The sequence below is a fragment of the Crocuta crocuta genome, unplaced genomic scaffold (genome assembly GCF_008692635.1).
Source record: "Crocuta crocuta isolate KB4526 unplaced genomic scaffold, BGI_CrCroc_1.0 scaffold448, whole genome shotgun sequence".
NCBI classification, from domain to species: Eukaryota; Metazoa; Chordata; class Mammalia; order Carnivora; family Hyaenidae; genus Crocuta; species Crocuta crocuta.
Window position 1 is genome coordinate 3,653,317 of NW_027532411.1, and position 22,540 is coordinate 3,675,856.

The window sequence follows — 22,540 nt, forward strand, 5'->3', positions numbered from 1 at the left end:
GACTTCCAGCCTCCAGAGCTGTGAAACAACAAATTTTTGTTTGTTTAGGCAGCTCAGTTTGTGGCACTTTGTTACTGCAGCCCTAAGAAATTATGCACCTAATATACCTAAGAAACTAATAGATTGATTGAACAGATAGGTAGATGGATGGACAGATGGATGGATGGACAGATGGATGGATGGATGGATGGAGGGAGATATAGATAGATGATAGATAGATAGATAGATGATAAAGGAGGAACAATTTCTATCTTTGTATATATGTCTATGTCTGTATCTCTATTATCTACATCTGTCTTGCTTTTTAAGCAACAATAATAGGGGCATTTGGGGGACTCAGTTAAGTTTCTGACTCTTGATTTTGACTAAGGTTTTGATCTCACAGTTCATGAGTTCGAGCCCTACATTGAGCTCTACACTGACAGCATGGAGCTTGGGATTTTCTCTCTTTTCCCTCTCTCTTTCTCTGAAAGTAAATGAACAAACTTAAAAAAAGGAAACATAATAATCTAAAAATCTCCCCTATTTTAGCAAAAAACTTGCTACAAACATCATTTTAATAAAACTGTCATGTCATACTCTGCCATGTGTTTGCATTTACTATGATTTGCCAACCATAATGTGTTGTTAGGCATTTGACGCCCCTCCCTCTTTTTGCCACATTTTCTCAAATAAAACATTGCCTGCATTTTAGAACATCTCCTTAAAGTAGTGTACCAGAAAGGCAATTACTAGGCCAAAGGCTATACACATTTTTAATATTCTTGGTACTTATTGCCAAATTGCATTGCAGAAAAGCTGTTGTTCTTTTCTTTGGGGTTTAATCTCAAGACAATTCTTTATAACAAGAGAAGGAAATAAGGTCATGAAGGGCAGTGGGAGCCCTAGCATTCAACTGCCACAAGCAGGTAATGAATATTTCCTTAAGAAGTAACTCAAAGCCCTGCATGGTGCTTCCATAACATGCAGGTAATTCAAGCAATCTCTGACTCAATCCATCTGGAACCCAACATATAAGAGTAACGTGGGGTATTAAATTGTCAGCTCATGTACTGAGCGGAAGACATCTCTATCCTCTCTGCTCTCTGGGTTGTTTCTACTGACCTGCACACAAGTGTTTAGTTCAGAGATAATTTTCAGTAAACTGTTGTCACTTGAAAATAAACAGTCTGGATAATGTACAGTCCATTTGGAGTACTGAGAAAATAAACAACCTAGGATATGCTTTCTTCTCGTCTTTGTAGCCCTTTTTGGAATGTGTTCCAGATACACGACTTTCTTCCCCAAAGCAGAAGTTTTATTTAAAATAAAGTTGCTTGTTTGGCACTTCTGGGAAATCCGTGTTTGAAGAACGACAGCCATGAGTGGCTTTGGAGCCCTACTTCGAAGAAACCAGTTCATCCTTCTGATGCTTTTTCTTTTGCAAATTCAGGGTCTGGATCTGGACATGGAGAGTCGACCTACCACTGAAGCCTGTGCCACACACACTATTGCACCAGGACCCAAAGGTGAGGAAAAAAACCCCAAAATGTTCATATATAATAAGCAAACTCTGTTTTCTCCTCCCTCAACCCTACTGGAGCCCTCAATGACTTTCTCTTCTCCCTATTCCTCCTCATATTCCTCCTTCTCTCCTTCTATTTTGCAAACCCAATGGCCTGTGGTTTATTTAAAAACCTCCCTTGATGTTAGGCAGGAGAATGTGGGGAGAGGGCAGGGGAAAAGTCCCTCCCCTGTGCTGCTCCAGGGGAAGATACACAAGCCACAGCTTTGGTCTTTCAGGGATGCTTTCCTGAAGACCATCTCTATTCCTGGGCTGCTCTATTCCAATGCCTTTCTCAGTACTGATTTTGGTAAAGCTACCAAGAAAAGCTCAGTAAAGAGAAAATGAAATCTTTCATATATCTCATAAATTAGTGGGGTTCTGGCTTCCAAAGAAGAGGAAAATTTTTGTTGAGGATTGCAGGTGGTGTATAAATGAACATTTCTTTATTGAAAGTGGAGTCTTTGGGGCCAAGTGCCTTTAGCAGAAGGATGATAAGACTATTGCAAAATTTTTTCAAGTAGAGCCAAGGTCTAAATGTGCTTCAAGCAACTGGTTGATAAAAAATGCTGCTGTTTTCCTGGTTTCAGTTCTGACCCTTTTGTTCTGAAAGTGGTCACTGCAGTGCAAATCGGTGCTTCCTTATTAGTAATTCATGCTATGTTTCTCCAGGCTATAGGGTGGAAGAATTGTAGCTGCTTAAAATTTTAAGTAGAAAAAAAGGGCCTTTTAGAAAAAACAGAAATACATCGCCTTATGCTCGTCAGTTATTTAAATGCGTATTGCTTAAAGTGCATTTTTCTTAATCAGTGAATTAATTTCCTCCTAAGATTGCAATCCAAGCTTTAACCTTTGATACCATAAAATAAATGCAGGGAAGAACAATGAGACCTTGGGGCTTCCAAATAATTTCTTGGGTGAATAAATGAATAATGTGAGGGCAAATGTTCAAAAAAGAAAGTTTTGATTAGAAATAAAAGTATTTACTTAAAACTATTAGTGGACTTTCCAACAGAGTATAACAAATTTTTTGTCATTCCTGGGGTATCATGGAAAATGCTGAAAATTAAAGTTTTCTTTGTCCCTGCAAATGGGAGAGTGCATTTGAGAAGAGCACTGTTAAACAATTTTCCTTGCAGAGAAACTAAAACTTTCAAGCTATTAGAAGAATGGACAAAACACTGTCAAAATAACATCCAAAATATAATGCATTCCAATTCAATAATTCTATTTATTCCAATCAGCCAACACATATTGAATACCTCTTAGTTCTAAGCATTATTTTAGGCATAATAGATGCATTCAGTAACATCCATCAGTATCTTGAACAATAGAGAAAAAACTTAGGAGGGAAGGAGGGCAATTAATATTTATTAGATACCAGCAGCCTATTTGCCATGGTCTTCCTACCCTCATTCCTTAATGAAAAATTTCCCCTTCCCCCTGGAAACCTTGCTAAGATTTTTTTTTTAATATTTTTTATTTATTTCTAGGAGAGAGAGAGAGACAGCGTGAGCAGGGGAGGGTCAGAGAGAGAGGGAGATACAGACTCTGAAATTGGCTCCAGGCTCTGAGCTGGCAGTCCGCACAGAGCCCGACGCGGGGCTCGAACCCACGAACCGCGAGATCATGACCTAAGCGAAAGTCGGACGCTTAACCGACTAAGCCACCCAGGCGCCCCAACCTTGCTAAGATTTAAAACAACGTAAATCTCCTTCACTCTCTTCCTGACCCTGTGTAGAAATTATGAGATGATTATGAGCCAGAAATACGACAGAATGAAGAAGTCAGTCCTTCTGGGAGGAGAGACTTGGGAGGGAGCCCTCTGGAACCCCGGGTTCCAGAACCAAGTCTGTTAGGCACCTGGTATGATACCTTCTTCTTCCCTCAGGTCCTGGGGACTTTGCATTAAAATGAATTCTAAGTCCCTTCTTATAGAAGAGATTCTACAATTCTGGAATGTACTGACTACCTACAACACCTCAGGCCTCCTGTTAGATACTACAGGTTTCAAATGAAAGCACTTGTCCCAGAACATGTATACATTTCAAGCTGAGCATCAGATTGCAAACTCTTGGACTTAGGGTTCAATTAATTCATTTTCTCTTTGCAATTGCCTGTATTCATGCACGTGGAGCAATGTATACATGTTCATCACCGCCTTTCTACACTCTAGGCACTGTGCTAGATGCTACACTTACAGCGAGAAACAAGACTTAGTTTTTGTCTTCTCTCAAGATAGAAACTGCCATCTACCCTACTCCAGTCCTTCGTGCACAAGAGCATAGCTCCTCCCCTCCCAACAAGGTAGACTTGCATATTTATTTCTACAAAATAAGAAAGGAAGGAAGGACGAAAGAAAGGGAGACAAAAGAGAAAGAAAAAGAACAAAGCTGGATAGATAAAGAATCATTTCAAAGGACTGAATTACTGCTTCTGTTCAAAACATTTTTCCTAACAGCAAGCTGGTCTATATTTTTCTCCAAGGTTAATCATGTCAATACCGTAGTTACTAGCACTGCACACAGAAACTTCTAGATATTCTAGATAGTCTAGAAACATTAAAAGGAGTTTTCCCTAAATTAACTTGGGAGACTGGGAACTAAATACATAATTTAGAGTTGCGGGTGGAAAACCAGTAATGCTAATGTGTCATATAATATGTTTTCCAACATACGCTGACCATTTTTTACTGCATTATTTGCCAAGCATGACTTGGTGGGAAGAAAGACATTGAATTCAATCTGATCTTCCGTATGTTTTTACACCTATTTAGGCTTTAGTTTCTTTATTTGCAAACTGAGCTTCATCAGAGAACTGTTTGAAGAATAATGTAAGATAATCACTGTAAACTTTAAGCCATGTAGGCATCATAAATAGATAATTAAACTCTACTTAACTTTCCTTCCTCTCCCTGTTTATCTGTCTTTTGAGTAACAATTTTGGGAATAAGCATTGTTCCAATTATCAAAACTTCTTTGCTGAAAGCCATCTTTATTTTTCTTTCTATGCCTTAACTTTATTATTTTATACTGTTCAGTAGGAAAATGTTCTCTTTCCTACCTAGGGTGTTTCTTTAAACAATTTGTGTAAAATTCTGACCTCTAGTGGTTTTAGTTGAAAACGGCAGGGGTGGTAAATTTTAACAAGAAATGTTAAAAAGAAATTTAAAACCAATAAATATTTGAGTGATGATTCACAATTTCCAAAGTATTTTCAAGTAGATTATCTTGTTTAATTTTCGCAATTTCCCTATGTGGTAGCAACTACTTTAAACTTAAAGATAAGGACATAATCAGAATGAGGCCAAGGGGAACTCTCAAACTCTTTCGTGCACTTACAGAACAGATATGCAATTTAAACGTTAGCTCCGGGCCTCTGGCTCTGGGTCCACTGCCATTCCATGACATCCGCTTGTTTCTATTAGAGTCAGGTTTGAAAGTATATTCCACTGGCCCCTGTGTGGTAAGAAATGGATGCAAGAATGTCTAAGAACAACAGAGCGTCCATTCAACATCACAGCTCAACATTGTACCGGTATATGCTGAAATTATGATATACCTCCTCTCTGATGATCAACTCCATTACTTTATTAGTTTGTTTGGAAATTAAAGGTATTTTACCTAATTGCTTATGTTGGCTTCCATTAGATTTTGTGTTTAGGAGCTTTTTGTTTTTCAATGACTTTTGTATGTGTGGCCTAAAAATTCCTTTGCAATCTATCTGGCTTCTCCCTACTTCTCCCACATGAAACTGCTTTTTCACTTGTAGTCTGTTTCAGGCATCCTTGCTTTGTCTTTCATTCTTAATCCAGGACCTTTGTACTCAGTGTTCCCCTCTTTCTGGCCCAACCTCACCTCAGCCCAGATTTCCCCAAAGATAGTTCCTTCTTCTCATTTAGGTTTTAGCTCAAATGCCATTTGCAAAGGAGGCCCTACCTGATACCCCTCATTTTCTGGTCCTCACCATTGGCACAGCTTGAGTTATTTCAGGAATCTTCTTGGTCTCCAGTGCAAACAAGCCTTCTTGTGACTTCCCCAGACAGATGGCCAAATATGCCCAGGAATGTCAGGGTCACTTTCACAGCCAAATCGGAAGCCTCACTACCTGTAATGTAACTATCAGAGGTAATTCGGTGTAATCCCAAATTACAAATTTTACATCTGTTAAAGCCAAAACCCAGAGAGGTAAAATAACCTGTTCTAGGTCACACAGTGGTTAATTGGTTGGTAGAGGCTAGAACTGGAATTCCTATTCCAATCACCAGGCCGGTCATTGTTCCGTTCTACCATGTTATAGCATCATCCTCACAGTCTGTCATTCTCATTAAGTATGAAATGATCCTTCCCTTAGTTTTATAACATTAGAAAAGGAGTTCTGTGAGGTCAGTGTATAAACATGGTACAGAATTGTTTTAGCTCGGTCACCTTGATACAAATTAAGTTGCTAATTTCTTTCTGGTGACTTTATCAGAGAGGTTAAGCAAGTGGGTATTTTCCCAAGACCTTTATATTAACTGCATTAATTCACTAGATTCTTTCATTGAGAGCTTTAATATGCATTTTATGCATAAAGACAAAGCAAAATTTTAAGTGGTTTGGCCAGGGTATTCTGAACAATGTTTCCTCTCCTTTTCCCTTTGAAGAGATTCCAAAAAAATATTTCAAGGTTAAACCAGAAAAAGAAGAGTAAAACTCCAGTCAATCAAAGTGTGGGCAAAGATGAGGCAGCAGGTACAAATGATAATGATTAAAAAAAATTAGCTTGTTTCATTTTAATAAGGATGTGTCCTTTATTCATACCACCTCCTTCCTCAACTCTCTTGCACAATAACTTGACTATCTATTAGTCACTGCGAGGGCCACAGGAGTAAGTACTTGAATGTTGGTAAAGATCCTGGACTTTGAATTTGCGCTCTGTCACTTACCTATTTATGAGACCTTAAGCCTCCGTGTCCTCATTTTTAAAATGGAGATAATGACATTGCCCGTATCAAATACTTAATTTGAAAATTAAAACACGTCTAGCATATAGCTTAGCTATCCTCATTTTTGCCATTAGCTTCTGTTTCCAATTACCAGCCACTATGAGCTTCTTTTATCCCCTTATCCCTAACGAAAGGCTCACAGGCAGTAAAGTTGGCCCTATAAATAGGTATCTAGATACCCAGGACATGCCGCCACCTTCTGCAGATGGCTGCAGTTTCCTGCCTATTTTAGTCCCAATGCCAAGTCCACTTTTGTTCAGTAGCTCACAAACTTGAGACCACCCCATTACCCTTCACTAATGTTGCCTTCATTCAGCAGTTCTCCAACTGAGCCTGGTGATCTTTATCAATTAAATAGGAACAACAATGTTGTAAATACCCCCTATGGATGTAATGGGATTCAATGAGTTAAAACCCACAAAACCAAACATCAGTTTTCTTTGCAGCAAGAAAAGATGGGATGATAATAGTGTGACTACTTCATAGGTTAGTGGTGAGGAGAAATGAGTTAAGACACACAGAGCACTTAGCACTTTCTCTCAAATATTGCCAAGGATTCTTTAAATATTAGAAAACCATGGATTAGCAAAACTCAAAAGAAAATAAGAATGTTTTTCTTGTTTTGGGGGTCTTTTTTCTTCCTTTAAGGGATATTTTCCCATGCCCCAGGCAGACAGTTCTGTTCGCCTTGCGTCATGACCATACATGAAGGCCAGATACAAACTTAAGCCTCTCACTGTTTACTTATGTTTATGAAATATACTTCAGTTAGAAATGGTTCATATCTTTTCAGGATTTTCCAACCCATGACCAGTCTGTCTGGTTTTTGCACCACAGATTTGGTCTGCAATATTCTATAATTTTACAAAATTCGTTTGTAACATCCTCTGCTACAAATATGTTCAATGAAAATATGACACTCAAAGGCTCAAGTGAAGTAGCATCTAAATAATGTAATTGTTTTCAAATTATTTATTGTAATTGTTTTTTATTTGAAAACTCTAGAACCATTATTTCACGTCTCTTGTGGCCACTTGAAAATATTTTTATCTGTTAAACAAATTACATGAATATGAATCTTTAGGATTTACAAAGGGTTTATCAGTTATTTTTCACTGGTTCTGCGGACATACTACAGGAATCATTATTCCTATTTAAAGAGAAGAAACTAAAGCACACTACTCTTGCCTGTGAACCTTCTGAGGGTGATTTATTTGATATAACCCAGGGACGACTGTATGTGCAAGACACTATAGTCTTTTTTTTTTTAATGTTTTATTTATTTCTGAGAGAGAGAGAGAGAGAGCAGGGGAGGGTCAGAGAGAGAGGGAGACACAGAATCTGAAACGGGCTTAAGGCTCTGAGCTTGCTGTCACCACAAAGCCTGATGTGTGACTCGAACCCATGAACCACGAGATCATGACCTGAGTTGAGGTCAGACACATAACCAACTGAGCCACCCAGGCACCCCAAGAAACTACAGTCTTAAGTACAGTCAAAAATAATTTAAATGAATTTGCTCTGCTTGGCTTCAGATGAAGAAAAATCTAGAAAGAGATTTTGACGTGCAGAACCAAAGTTTTCCACAGCACCCCCACATCAGACCACATGCTGAGTGACTGAAGAGGCCCTTATGTCCAATGGGAGATGGAATGATATAGCAAGTATGACAATATGCTCTAGACCAAAGCCAAAGTCCCCAGAGAGATGGAGGGATTTTGCTATATTACAAAAGAAGGTCTCTGGAATGAATTCGTCAGTGTTACCCTAGCACTGAAGAGTAAGCCTGGACCAGTGATGTTGGTGCAGTCAGTACTAGCCCATAGACACAGACCAAATACACTGAACTAATGCTCACATGGAGTGCACAAAGTCAAGAGATATGACCCACTTCCCTAGGTTAGAGAGCCGTAAGGTAACATTTTTATTTTTCAAATTAGAATGGATTCAACATTTTGATTAATCTCTCCCTCTCTCTCTCTCTCCCAACTGTCTCTATATTTTGTCTCCTCGTGATCAAAGGAGGAAATAGCATGTTAGTATTATTCGAAGATGACCCAACCACACTAACGTGGAACTTTCTCCTGCTCCTTCCTCCCAATTCTCTAGCATTTTAACTCTGCACAGATGAGTGTATGCAAAGTGAAAATGCTCAGCGTTCATTGATGCCAGGGTGTGTCTGCACGTGCCTACAAGGCTTTTCTAGTGAGAGCTGCATCTCCCAAACGCATCATTTTTACTCCCTGTTCTCCTGTATTCCTTCCTATCTTACTTTTTGGATTTAGAAATATGTGTGGATATGGAAGGTTAGGGCATAGTACTCTGCCGAGTCAAATGCATCACTAAAGCAACAAAGTTACTGACTTAATTTTCTGGTCCGTGGCGACTTACTCTTGGAACAGAGATGTTCAATGGAGGAGACACTAAGTGCTATTCCACTGCCTTTTATTAAAACCAATCTTTTAATAAAGTAGAGCGTTTTCCCTATTCCAGTTCCAATGGCTTCATTGTAAATGGAAGCTAATTACATTTTGTTAACCTAATTTTCATTGTACCTTGGTTTTCTTTCTTCTTCTTTTTTTCTTTCAGTTTTTGTCGCTATTTTGTAGAAGTTATAAGACTGTATCAGGCCTGACCAGCAAATAATAGTTTAAACCAGAAGAGCCAATAAAAGTCTGAGCAGGACGAAGCAACTTAGATTTTTTTTGTTTGTTTGTTTAGGTAGACAAATCTCTTGGCAAGGTTGAAGGTAGACTGAAGCACTGAAGGATGTGGGAGGCTTCCGGTGGGATATGAGCCAAAAGCAAGAAATGAATGAGGGTTGTTGGGATACAGAGAAAGAGGGGAGATTAGAGAGAGATTTCAGAAGCAAAACTGGCAGATTATAATGAGTTCTAAATAGCGTGGGCCGCCTCTGGACATTCATATGGAAAAGTCCAGCCAGGCAGTTGAAAATAGATACCGTAAATATTTTTTAGGCATTTCTTCTCTACGAAAACAAATCACACTATTTGTCTTGACTCATAGTTTTTGTAACTTGTCTCATTTATTGGAATCATCAGGGAGGACACCACCATCCTCACAGGTATGTGGGATGCCCATGGATTGGGATGCTGGGATATAATTGCACAGTTATTACTTATAATGCTATTCTTTTTCATTAAATTAGTTTCCGGGCCTTTTTGTACTGAAAGGGATTTTAGACAGAATATTGTATGTTACATCTACAGAGTGTTGTAAACGTTTCCGTGCCAGAGGCACAAATCTCTGGAAACAAAAATACACATCAGCCAGGGAGTTGCAAATCTGCACCGCCAAGGAATGGGCTAAAAGAGGCACTGCTTGCCCTTGGCCCCTTCTTTGTATCTCTCTAATTTCTAGTGGCTAGAAATTCTAGGTGGCCTATTGGGTGATACTGTTATAACATACATTTCTCCAGTGCTCACCGCATTCCAGGCACTGTTTGACGCTTCATTTGAATTATTCCCCTCAACAACACTGTGAGGGAGATATTTCACTATTCTGATTTATAAACGACTTAGACTTGTAGAATTTAAGTGAGTTGCCAGTGAGCCAGTGATGGGAGTCAGGACTTGAACTGAGCCCTCAGATCCCAGATCTGCTCTTAACTACCACAGCGCATTGCAGAAGCACCTGCCACTTAGTCCTGGATGGATGGGATTCCTCCTTGCATTGGTTTCTACTGACATGGCTGTAAATGCATTTCAATAATGAATGAATGATATGTGCAGGCGGAAGAAAACCTGCCCAACAAACCTTGATATTGTATTTTTCATTAAGTACAATGTTACCTGTTGTGTTTTCTTTCTTCCCGTTACTTAGACATGCAGTAACTACAAAAGACTTGCAGGTTCTGAGTAGTAATTTTTTTTAAACCCCCCCCCCAAAAAAACCTGAAAACAAGAGGAGATGCTTTATAATGCAAGTAAGAAATATTGCAGGATACTTGAAATCTTCACCTTTCTTTGCCAGGTTACACAGGAATGGGCTGAAGGAGGAATAAAGTTTATCGGTCTCTGAAATTGATGGGGTACAATAAAAGAACTGGTTGAGATCATAGTCATGCATGTCAACAACCTGGGTTGGATCATAGGAAGTCCCCAGTAAACATAGTTGTCATCATTATTGACACTGATATTGTTATTAGGTAGATTAATCATATGTCCTTACAAATTATATTTCCTTGCATTGTTTAGCATATTAATATTGATATAGAAAAAGCACTTCTATTCTATTTCTATCCTTATTTGACACATTATCTTGTCATCTGAGGAAAGAGCAGTAGAGATGAATAAAAGCCAAATCTCCTTACCCCCATATCATTAATCTTTTCAAAATCTCAGCCTGTTAGATGCCAACAGCACGCATGACAATTTCCCTTTCGTAATACTCATGACACTTAGAAGACCTTGTCTGGTGTCTCCTTCCCACCAAACTTTTAGGCTTAGATCATGTCTAGTCTGAAACTGTGCTGTATGCATAGGACTCAACACAGGACTTAGTAGCTAGTAGAGACTCAGTAAATATTTGTTCAAGGAATGAATGAATGAGCAAATTGTGAAGTTTCAAGCAGCTCTTGAGAACAAAGTGTAAAATATCTGGCCTCATCACAAGGAACTTACACTCCAATTATGTAGTTGACATTGATACAAAAGGTTAAATAACAGTGCATTTTAAAATAATACTCCAAGGCAGCAACAAGGAAGCAGATGGCGAATTACCAAGGAAATAATCCTACCAATAAATTCAGACAATTTAGAATTTGAGACAGACTGATTAGTAAAATTTACAAAAGGAGAGAAGGACCATAGTTTATTTACATTACTTATGATTTATTTTTTAAACTGCAAGAATACTTCATGCTTTTTAAACATCTAGCATGTTTAAATATATGCAAATCAAGACAGGTAAAGAGAAATCTAATGATTTCACATGTGGCTGTGATTCTTCTGTTTCCAGAGACCCACTCCTCTCATGTAATCATCACTAATAGCTTGGTATTGGCACTTTTCTCTATATCTTTTCTGTTCATTTATTCTTTCTCCTAAGGAGGATCAGATGCATATGACTCTCCAAGAGACATTCTTTCTATGCCTTCTCCAGAGGTCTCTCTCTCTATAACTCACTATTTTTAGCAACTACACAATATTTCGCCTTGTATTTTCATCAGTTCCATGATGATAAATCTTCAGATTGTTTATGGTTTTTGTCTTTGCCACTGCAAACAGATGTTCTCATATACATAAATACACACACACACACACACACACGTTCTTACACTTAGTTATTAGTTCTTACATTTATTCCCATAAAATAAGTTCCCTAAGGTAAAATAGAGGGTTTGAATTCTTTATGTTCATCCTTATTGAAAGACTAGCTTCCAGAAATGGTGTGGCGATTGATGTTGCCAGAAGCATTGATTGAGTGCTCTCTGTTTCTACGGCATCTTTGGATACTATTAGTCTTTTTAAATTATTACTAAATCTAATGGCAAAGTATGATAAAGACATTTCCATATGTACTATTGTTCTGACTAATAGTGAGTATGGGCACTTTTCATCTATCATTTATTATTTATATTTTTAGATCATCTTTTTATTTCACTTATTGTCTTTTTGCAAAAGCTTTTTGCATGTTAAGAATATTAATCATTTTCTATATATTAGTCTTGATTTTTTCCTTGTCTGTCATATATTTGTTTATAAACCATATATGTTTATGAGGCATCTTTTATCATATACAAACTTTTAATTTCACATAGGGTCATATATGTTTTTCTTTTCTCTTATGATGTCGGGTTTTTTTTCCTCTGAAGAGATGAACTTCAAACAGAGAGAAAAGTGTGTGCCTTTCAATGGAGCCATGAACTGAAAGACATTTTAATAAAAAAATGAATAAGCAAGTTGAACAGGAATAGAAGGTTATGCAACTCAATGTCAGAAAATAACACCAGAAAGTTCCAATGATGCCAGTCTGTGAAAGTCCAAATGCTAGACTAACTGGTTTGGACTTGGCCTGTAAACACAGAGGAACTGCTGAAATGTTTTGAATGGGGCAATTTTATAATGAAAATGTAATTTTATAAAGATTAGTCTGCAAGATGGTTTGAAAAAGTGAAGTTCGGGTGTAAGGAAACCAGTATTTCACGTTATTCATTGAACAGACACTATTCTAGGCACTTGGAGTCACCAGTGAAGAAAACACAATGTAGATCATTTAGGGACCACCCACAAGGAAGGGATTATATGAAGACAGGAAGAGGTAGAATGATGGCAATAAGGTTAGGAAGAAAAAGAAAGGAGATATGTGAAAAAAAAGTAAGAATCAAGGTGGGAGTGAGGAGCAGCCAAAGCCAATTTGGATACTGAGCCTGGTTGATTAGAGCACGGCAGCAACACTGGGAGACACGGGCAAATAAGGAGAGGGAACAGGGACACCAGGGTGGCTCAGTCAGTTGGATATCTGACTCTTGATTTCGGGTCAGGTCATGATCTCATGTTCATGAGTTCAACCCCTGAGTCAGGCTCTGTGCTGAGAGTGCAGAGCCTGCCTGGGATTTTCTCTCTCTCCCCTTCTCTGTCCCTACCCCGCTTGTGGGCACACATGTGCTCTCTTTCTCTCTCTCAAAATAAATAAATAAACTTAAGAAAAAAGATGAGGAGACAAAAATATGAGGTGGAGAGAGTAGCAGAGCCAGTCTGTCTGCCTTCCTAGATTACAAGCCATCACACAGATTTGTCTCAGCCAACTCAAGTCAATTCATTAATCAGCCATTCAAGAGAATGACATTTCAATCAATCACTAATTTATTTAACTGTATTGTCATTAAGCTCACATCTATCTATCTTAACTTTAAGGGTGTTATTCCTTTTCTTTTGAAAATCTTTGTTGAGAAAGCACCCATTACATCTGAGACACTGTGCCAAGAGTTAGGGATACAGAGAAAATAGTGTATACCCCTGACGTGTCCCATCATGTGAATGATGGGACACAATGTGGTGAGTGCTCTGAAGTAGAAGTGGTGTTCTTTCCAGAGAATGAGATTATCCTGACAGTTAAAGAGGGAGATGGCAGCAAGAAAGTCTGTCCCGAGCAGACTCCTGGGGAGAGGAGGTGACATGTGAGCCGAACCCACAGAAAGCCTGGTTTGGATGGAAAATAAAAACCCACATGAAATTTTATTGATGAAAACAGTGTGGTACCAGCATGCCCACATATAATGACAAATTTGTATTTATCTTATTTTCTTTTTCACTTATCTTGTTATAAATATATTTTGGTAGAGCCCGGGTACAAGGGATCCCATTTCTTCCAGAGAAAGAATAGAGGAAAAGTTTCAGGTGTGAGCTGGTAAAGGCAGGTGTTTCTTTCTTTATGTTCCCATAACAGCTGTTCTTCTTGCATTTATCACGGTAATTATATGCTTACATGCCCATCCTCTCCTGAGGCTTTTATTTCCTCGTAGGAAGGGCCTTTTTCCTGATCTGTGTCTAGTAGACACATAATGTAAGTTTCCTTATATTAGTCAGGAAACTTGTGTTTGCAAGTGAAAGAAACCAACTACAAACCAAGCTTAAACTGGTTAATCAAACAAGCAAACAGAGGAGAGAAGAGGAATTTATAGACTCGTGTAATAGGGAGAGATTCAAGCTGTGCTATATCTGGTCTGGAATGATGTGCTCAGGACTCAGTCTTCATACCTTGGTTCAATAATGACTTCATTTTAAAGAAGTTCTCCCTTCATGGTGGTAAAATAGATTCAGATATTTCGATAGTGATCTGTCCTTTCTGCAACCCTTGCAGAAAGCAATTCTCCAGCTTTGAAAATTGTAACTGCTTGGGTTGTTGAGGAGACTTATCTACAAATTGAGACTCACTGGCTTGTTGAGTCACATGCCCATTGCTGAACCAATCACTGTGGGTTAGGTTTAGAAGACATAGACTGAGAATGAACAAGTGTGATTTCCTATGCAAATTTGTGGGGTTGCTACTAGAAGCACAGAAGAAGATACCAGGAAGGTAAAAGCAAAAGATTCCCACTATACACTCAACATTTAGTGTATCATTAAGGGCACATGCAGTGCACAGATATCCACTGGGAACTTTGCCATCTATAATATCACTTAATCTTCAAGCAACTCCATAAGAAAAATATAACTATCTCAGCTTTCTAGTTTTGGAAACTGAAGCAGAGAGAGTGCTTACTTAGTATAATATTAAAGAGTGGTTAAGTGGAGATGTAGGATTCGAGCCCAGGTCTCTGTGACTATGAACTAGTTTGCTGGGGCTACCATAACAAAATACCACAAACTCGGTGGCTTAAACAACAGGAAGTTATGGTCTTTCAGTTCTGGAGGCTGAAAGGCCAAGGTCAAGTTGTTGACAAGTTTGGTCTCTCTTAGCTAAGACCTCTCTCCTTGGCTTGCAGATGGCTGCCTTCTCACTCTGTCCTCACATGGCCTTTTCAGGGATTTTTTTACATTTATCCCTGTATCCTTTGGTATGTCCAAATTTTCCCTTCTCATTAGGATGCTGCCAGATTGGATTAGGACTGCCCAAACAGCCAGAATTTAACTTATTCATCTCTTTAAAGTCCTTATATCTAAATACAGTTACCTTCTGAAGTACAGGCAGTAGGTCTTCAACATGTGAATTTTGGGGGTGAGGAAACGATGCAGCCCATAACAGGCTATAAAACTCGTATTCTGCCCACTGCACCAAGTTTCCAGAGACCTGTGGTTCTGAAGGCTGAGACCCTTGCCAAATTGCATCTTGGTTAAGAGCTGCTTTCTTCCACAGAAGATTCTCCCTTGGACAGCCTTTCTCCTTAGAGGCAGGCAGTTTCTTATGGACTCAAATGAACTTAGTTCTTTTGTAATCATATCCCGAATGTAGGACCAAAATAAACATTTTGCAAATGCTTTAAATGTATTGGGAAAGGTGGTAATTGTTTTACAAGGATGGTCTATTCCACATGCAGTCTATAACTGAGTGAGGTAATGTTAGGGAAGAGCCTCAGAAAAATCTGCTAGAGGACCCCTGCCCTACTGTCACAGAAAGATGTTTTTCTATTCATGAGGAACATAGCATTTATTGTTGTAGTTTGTTGTTGTTGTGTTGTTGTTGTTTTGTTGTTCTTCTTAAGTTAAGTTGGCCAAGATCTGGGTCTCCCTTGACCACAGATAAGTTGTGTCATGGCAATGAAGATGCAAAGTAATGTCTACACATCATTCTCCCTTTACAAACTATGCTTGTTCATTTTTTATGCTTTCATTAAAAGAAATACGAAGAAAACCCGTTCAGTGTCTGAAATTAGGAAAGAGAGCTGGGATGACGTGTCACTAAGGGTCTGTAACCTCTCCCCAGTTTATGACCACTGCTATCGTTGAGGGTCAGTGAGCCATGCTTGCAGAGGCCTGATTTTACATTACAGATCACCTTCTCCTGTTGACCCCTGTTACCCAAGTGCTTGGTGCCCATCCTAAGATATAAGCCCATTTGGAGAGTTGAAAAATCCCACCTTCAAGGAATGGGCAGGAGCAGTACAGGTAACCCTAGACATAACCTGGCAATACATGGACAGGAAATAAAGGAAATAAGAAAACTTTTTTACTGATTTCTTCCTCTACCTGCAATTTCCATCACAAAGCTACTAAAATGAAAGAAAAATATCATGTGTCTCATCATAAGGAAACAGCCCTCACTGTGAGAGACTAAATAGGTAGGGACTCTATTTATTTCCATTTACAGATAAAACAGAAACCTGGAGAGGTCAAATACCACACCTGAATTCACAAACCTGGGAAGAAATATAATTAGAAATTGAATTCAGGATCCGTAAGAGTGAAGCCCACAGATTTCATCAATATATCATCTCAGCCTCACAGGGACTGCAGTCTTCTGTGAATGACCAATGGAGATGTGTCTTCTTCCAGCCACTCGGGTCATGACAATATCTTGATTTATTAATGTCCTTTCAGAATTAAAAATGGAATTTTTGTCATGATTTGTTTTCGATGAACCTAGGTTTACTCCTCTGAATATCTGTCTCTCTTTCTAAGTGCTCATTTCATTTTATTAGTTTATATGCAGCACAGTAGTATGGGCTCAAGGTAAACGCGGTCATAGAACTCTATAAAAGTGACTTTAGCAAATCCCAGTAAAATTTAAGATTTAAGATTTAAGATTGACACGATATTATGTGTACATAAGAGAATGTTCTTACCTTTTGGAGATTTGTTGAAGTATTTAAGGAAGATATGTCATGATGTCTGTAATTTACTTTTTTAAAAAATCAATAAAAATACATAGAAGAAGCAATGGCAACACGTTAATTGTTAAATCTCAGTAATGGGTATATATCTATTTCCATTTATCATTTACTTAGCACACATAGTTAAGTAAAAACGTAAGTAATGGTTATAGGATAAGGATTGAGGTAGTAAATACAAGGGAAGGTTTAAAAGAAATGTCTTTTCTGGTGGTGGTGATGATGATGATGATAATCATTCTTACACTTGCCTTGTAGTCTTATTAAAAGAACAGATGAGTTTATCAAGCACCAGGCACTGTGCTGAACCCTTTTCATGCATTGTCTCTATTAGTCCACAACAATCCTATGAAGTAATGATTATTTTCTTCATGTGATGGATACCACTGGGATTCAGAAAAATGATATAATTTCCGAGAGCTCTCTTCACCAAAGGAGGGCACTCCTCTTGCCTTAGGGAGAGCTGCATAGGAGTGACTTAGTTGAAAGAATTCAGAACTAATGGGAAGGTAGGTAAAGGCACAGAAAGACTGATAAACTAAGTGAATGTGGAGAAAGCAAACATAGTAGGTCCCAAGGATGGCTGAGCATTCCAGTGAAAGGAGGAGGTGGTGATCGAGGAAGTAAAAGTACTGGGAGATAGTCCATTTTATGGCCATACTAAGATATGTGGTGTATATGAGAGGTCCAGGGAATAAGCAATATGACAGCAGAGCTTTCCAAGAATGAGAATGTAATTGGCAAGAAGGTGTAGGTAGCGAGGGGATGGGTATATTTTAGAGAAGAGTGCTGGTCCCATGAAGTAAGCACACCATAGCACCTGCTCCACTAAATCCAAAGGCTGATCAAGAGAAGGATTGCTAACAACCTCCCTCTAGTCCATAACACTATTTTGGCAGTGGGAAAAGTACAGCTTCTAGTGATTTTTCTTTAGCATTTCCAAAACCAATTCACTAATTTTTAATAATTGCTTCCTTTGAGCAGGGGGTACTGACCTAGGTTCAGCGACTTCATTTCAAACTAGAATTTAATTTTAAAAGACTTTCTGCTTGTTGGGGGAAAAAAAAACCCTTTCCCTTTCCCTAAGAAAAATTAGTCAACTGTGCGCTCTGCTGGAATTCTGGTGGAGAGATTATCACAGCAAGCTGGCGGCCTGGGGGGCCGAAACAAATCATTTTTGTAAAATTGAAATTAGTTCATTTCAATTGATAGCTTTTCATTTAATTTTAAAATGTAAGTAGCTATTTTTAACAGGAAAAAAGAAAGTCTAAATTGCACTACTAACCCAATGAAATATTGCCAAGTGGATGAAAGCAGACAACTGTGAGGCATGTGGGGGACCCTTTCCAAAGCTTGCTTTTCTACCTCTCTTCTGTTCTCATTAAAGCAAGTCTCAAAGATCAAATGAACCCAGGGTACAAGCTGAAGGCAAGGCCATGAGTTGTTTACTTCATCTCTGCCAGCAGCCTGCTCACCACCAGGGTGGGATGCAGGCACACAGGTCAGAAGAATCATAATTCTATTTTCACCCACCCAGGTCTCCATCAGGAGCCACCAGGGAGCAGTAGATGACTAAGTCCCTCATCTGGCTGCTTTCACTTAGATACTTGCTTGAAAACAAGTGGGAAATCTCATAGGAAGGTGGAGAAGGAGGAGATATAACAATGGCATCAGTCATTTTTGTGGTTTCATGATTCACAAAGTGCTACACATGCATGCCTGTCTTTGATCTTGATTTTTGATGAGCAGGACACACACCTTTGGTCCCAGTGTACAGAATAGCAGTCCACCACCCAGAGATGTAAAGAATTTGTTCCTAATCAGATACCTTGTTCAGAACACAGGCTTTGAAGGCACCTGCCCTAGTTTGAATCCTGGCTTTATTACTTACAAGCTATGTGACCCTAGGAAGTTACTTAACCTTTCTTTGACCCATTTCCTCACCTGTAAAATGGAGCTAAGAATAATAATATCCATCTCAAAGGCTGTTGTAGAGGCCAAATGATAGGATGCATATCAAGTACTAGGAACCCTTTGGTACACAGTAGTCATTAAACACTACCATTACATTTGTAAAACGTTTTGTAGCTCACAAAATATATCCAGCTCAGCTATATTTATTAAGCACCAGGCACAAACACTGTGTTAAATTACGAGGATGCTAGAATAAATCACCCATAACCCCAGCTATCCCACAGGTCACAGATCAGTGTAAGGAGTAACACAGAAAAATAGACTCACTCAAGATAAAGTGATATTTTCAGTAATGAAGGCAATTAAAGGGAGGATTTAACCCAAGCTGAAAGTGTTAGAAAGGGCTTCCCGAAGAAAAATACTTTTCTAATTTTACCTTTACTAGAACCCCTTGAAGCTCTAAAGAAGATAATATTTTGTCCATTCTCCAAGTGAGCGAATCAAGGCTCATCAAAGGTCAAGGACTTTCCAAGCTCCTTCAGCTAGTGTGGCAAAGCCAGGTCTCAATTATACTGAACTACCTCAAGGATACATTCCTTGTGAATTAAGTCATTGAGATACTAGGCTGTTCTTTTGTTTTTCTTCCCCACTGTTTTTCTTTTTTAAAAGGGAACAAAAACAGTCATTCTTTCTGCATCTCTCCTTTTTCTCTCTAAAAAATTGGGCACAGTATCAAATTATTTAAAATCCACCATCTGCTAAAGGTCACAGAATCCTAGATTGGAAGGGATAGTTGTTTGCTGGTAGGGATCTGGAGGCACAGAGATACACATGGTGAATCCTAGCTCTACCATCCACAAGCACTATGACACTATAGAAGGAACTTAACCTCACTGAGTCTGTTCTCCATTCATAAAATGGCACAACAATGGTTTTCACCTCCTGGAATTGGTATGATGATTAACAGTATTGGCATACATTATAATTATGGAGTAAACATTGGCTCCTAACTTCATCTATAGAAATGCCACTTCGTCCATCCACTTCACCCCTCTGGTCTGATCACACAAATCATATGTGTGTTCTTTTTTGCAAGCTTCCTCAGAAGGAAATTTTAGAGCTTCACATGGGAAGCGTTTTAACACTTGACCGATCTCATGACCTGGAAATCCAACTGTTCCGTACTTGGCTTAAACTTTCATTTAAAATATTTACATTCTGCCCTGAGGAAAAAATAGAGAATGGCTGATCATGCTTTTTCTGGACAAGTAAATGACATCTCAACTTTCTCTCTCCCAAACTATAATCTGAGGAACTGCACTTCTGTCTTTAAAAGGTTTTTTCCACTGGTGATGAACAGGACTCCTTCATATCCTGAGATTGCTATGGTGATAATTCAGGTGGCTGGTCATAATATTGTGTGTGTTGTGCTCTTTATTTTCAAAGCACATTTGCATACTTACCTTGTTGATCCTAAAACAACTAAGAGAGAGGTAGGGAGGGCAGATATTAAGTCCACATTAAGGATGAGGACACTGAAATATAAGGAATAGCTTATTCCATTGCTAAGAATAGATTATGTTCCAGGTCTTTTATGCATTTTATCTTATTAAAGTTCTCATAAGGGCCTTTCTTTGGTGGGCATTATTAGCTCAATTTGTATGAGGGGAAACTGAGACTCAGAAAGGGAGGTCACATACCTAACTTTCTCCAGATAATGAGTGGTCAAGTGATAAAGTCCAGATCAGTCTTATTGCAAAGCCAATGAGCTCTATCACTGACTTCTGAAGGTTTGCTCACTCATCAGAGACCAACATGACACTAAAATCCAGGACTCCTGATTTACCATCCAGCACACTTTTCATGAAAGCACCCATTCAGTCCTTGGGTAGGTGAGGTGCAAGAGCTAGACCCATCCATGACTACAATAGTTGTTTCCCCCACAGAACTGCTTTGCAGCTTTTTTCCCCCTTCCTACCTGTCTACCTGGTTTATGCCTACGATTTGGGGACTCTCAAGCATGCAGTCTGAGAGTAATAGTTTACAAAGTATAAATTATAATTTACATATTTTATAATTTTAATATATTTAGATAATTATATATAAGTGTAGATTTATATTATTTATATATGTATCACACATCAATATACATGTTTGAACATGTACATGCTTCCAAACCTGCCAAATTTGCTAACACAAATAAATATCTTGTCACACCAGATATGATACACACACACACACACACACACACACACACTGAAATGTTACTCAGCCATAAGTAAGAATGAGATCTTGCCATTTATAACAATATGGTGGACCTAGAGAACATTATGTTAAGTAAAATAAGTCAGACAGGAAAAGACAAATACCATATGATTTTACTTATATGTAGATTCTAAAAACAAAATAAACGAACAAACAAACAAAAAGAGGAAACAGACATAAATACAGAGAACTAACTGGTAGTTCCCAGAGGGAAGGGAGGTGGGGAAATGGGCAAAATGGGTGAAGGGGAATAGGAAATACAGGCTTCCAGTTATGAAATGAATAAATCAGAGATGATATAGTCAATGATATTGTAATAGCGTTGTATGGCGATAGATGGTAGCTACACTTGTGGTGAGCACAGCATAACCTATAGTCTTGTCAAATCAGACTTATATACCTGAAACTAACATGAAATTTTCAACTACACTTCAATTAAAAAAAAGAGGGGTTCCTGGTTGGCTCCATTGGTTAAGCGTCCAACTCTTGATTTGGGCTCAGGTTATGATATCATGGTTCTTGAGATCGAGTCCCACATCTGGTTCTGCACAGACAATGTGTGGTCTGCTTGGGATTCCCTCTCTCCCCCCTCTCTCTCTCCCCTACCCTGCCTGTGCACACTGTCTCTCAAAAATAAATAAACGTTAAAAAATGATTTGTCAAACCAAACAAACTTCTCAGGAATTCACCAGCAAAGATATTTCTTCAAACATAAAGTTAGTAAGGTTTGCAAACTTGGGAATTTCTTGGGGAAAATTTGAAACTGCCCTCCTACCATACCTACACTGAGAGCAACGGGAGACGAAGGAAAGAGGCAGATCACTCCAGATTGGTAGGTGGTGGTGTGAACAAGCAAAGGGAGTTACATATGAGGTTTGTCTTCAGTGGTGGTAAGACAAGAAGGTTTCCACACCTGCCTGCCAGAATCTCAAAAGTTTGTATGGATGACATATCAGGGTTCAGTCACATACACCTGCCAGATGGTCTCAACAACAACTCATTCTCTCAAAGCTGCATCCTTGAAATGGCTCCCACTGTGGGAATGGTGGTCATACATTTCAAGATAGGGAAAGGGATGAGGAGCTTCTGATGATTTCCTGAGTCTGGTTCACAGACCAATGGGTGGTCACATCCCCTCAATGACCTCCCCCAACAGTATGGAGAAAAGTGAAAGAGTAGATACCAGAAGTGTCCTGTCTTTCCTTCACTGTCCAGTCTATGTGGGCCCATGTACATAGTCACATCAGAGCTATAAGGCAAGGACTTGGCTGAGGAACAGATCCCAACCATGTTCACAGCCATATCCTGGGGAGGATGTGCTATATTATTATTTGAACTGCTCCATTCATTCATTTTCCATTTCAAAAGGAGATGATGGTGAAAAGGGAGATCCAGGAGAGGAAGGGAAACATGGCAAAGTGGGACGCATGGGGCCGAAAGGTAAGTGCAATGACGTGAATGATATTCTAATATTAGAATTGCGTTCCTCTTTCTACTGGCCTTGACCTGGAAATTGGCAGCTTTTGGAACACTCTTTGCT

The 22,540-nt window shown here is 38.8% G+C and overlaps 1 protein-coding gene across 1 annotated transcript in view; it reads left to right on the top strand.

The window, feature by feature from the left end:
- Window positions 1-1,300: 1,300 nt before the first annotated feature.
- The window catches only part of COLEC10 (collectin subfamily member 10), a 39,670-nt gene continuing 18,430 nt past the window's right edge, over window positions 1,301-22,540 (top strand). Inside the window, exons 1-2 of the mRNA XM_077778936.1 lie at window positions 1,301-1,508; window positions 22,369-22,440. Coding sequence (XP_077635062.1) covers window positions 1,361-1,508; window positions 22,369-22,440 — 220 coding nt within the window. The 5' untranslated portion in view covers window positions 1,301-1,360. The remainder of the gene's footprint in view (window positions 1,509-22,368; window positions 22,441-22,540) is intronic.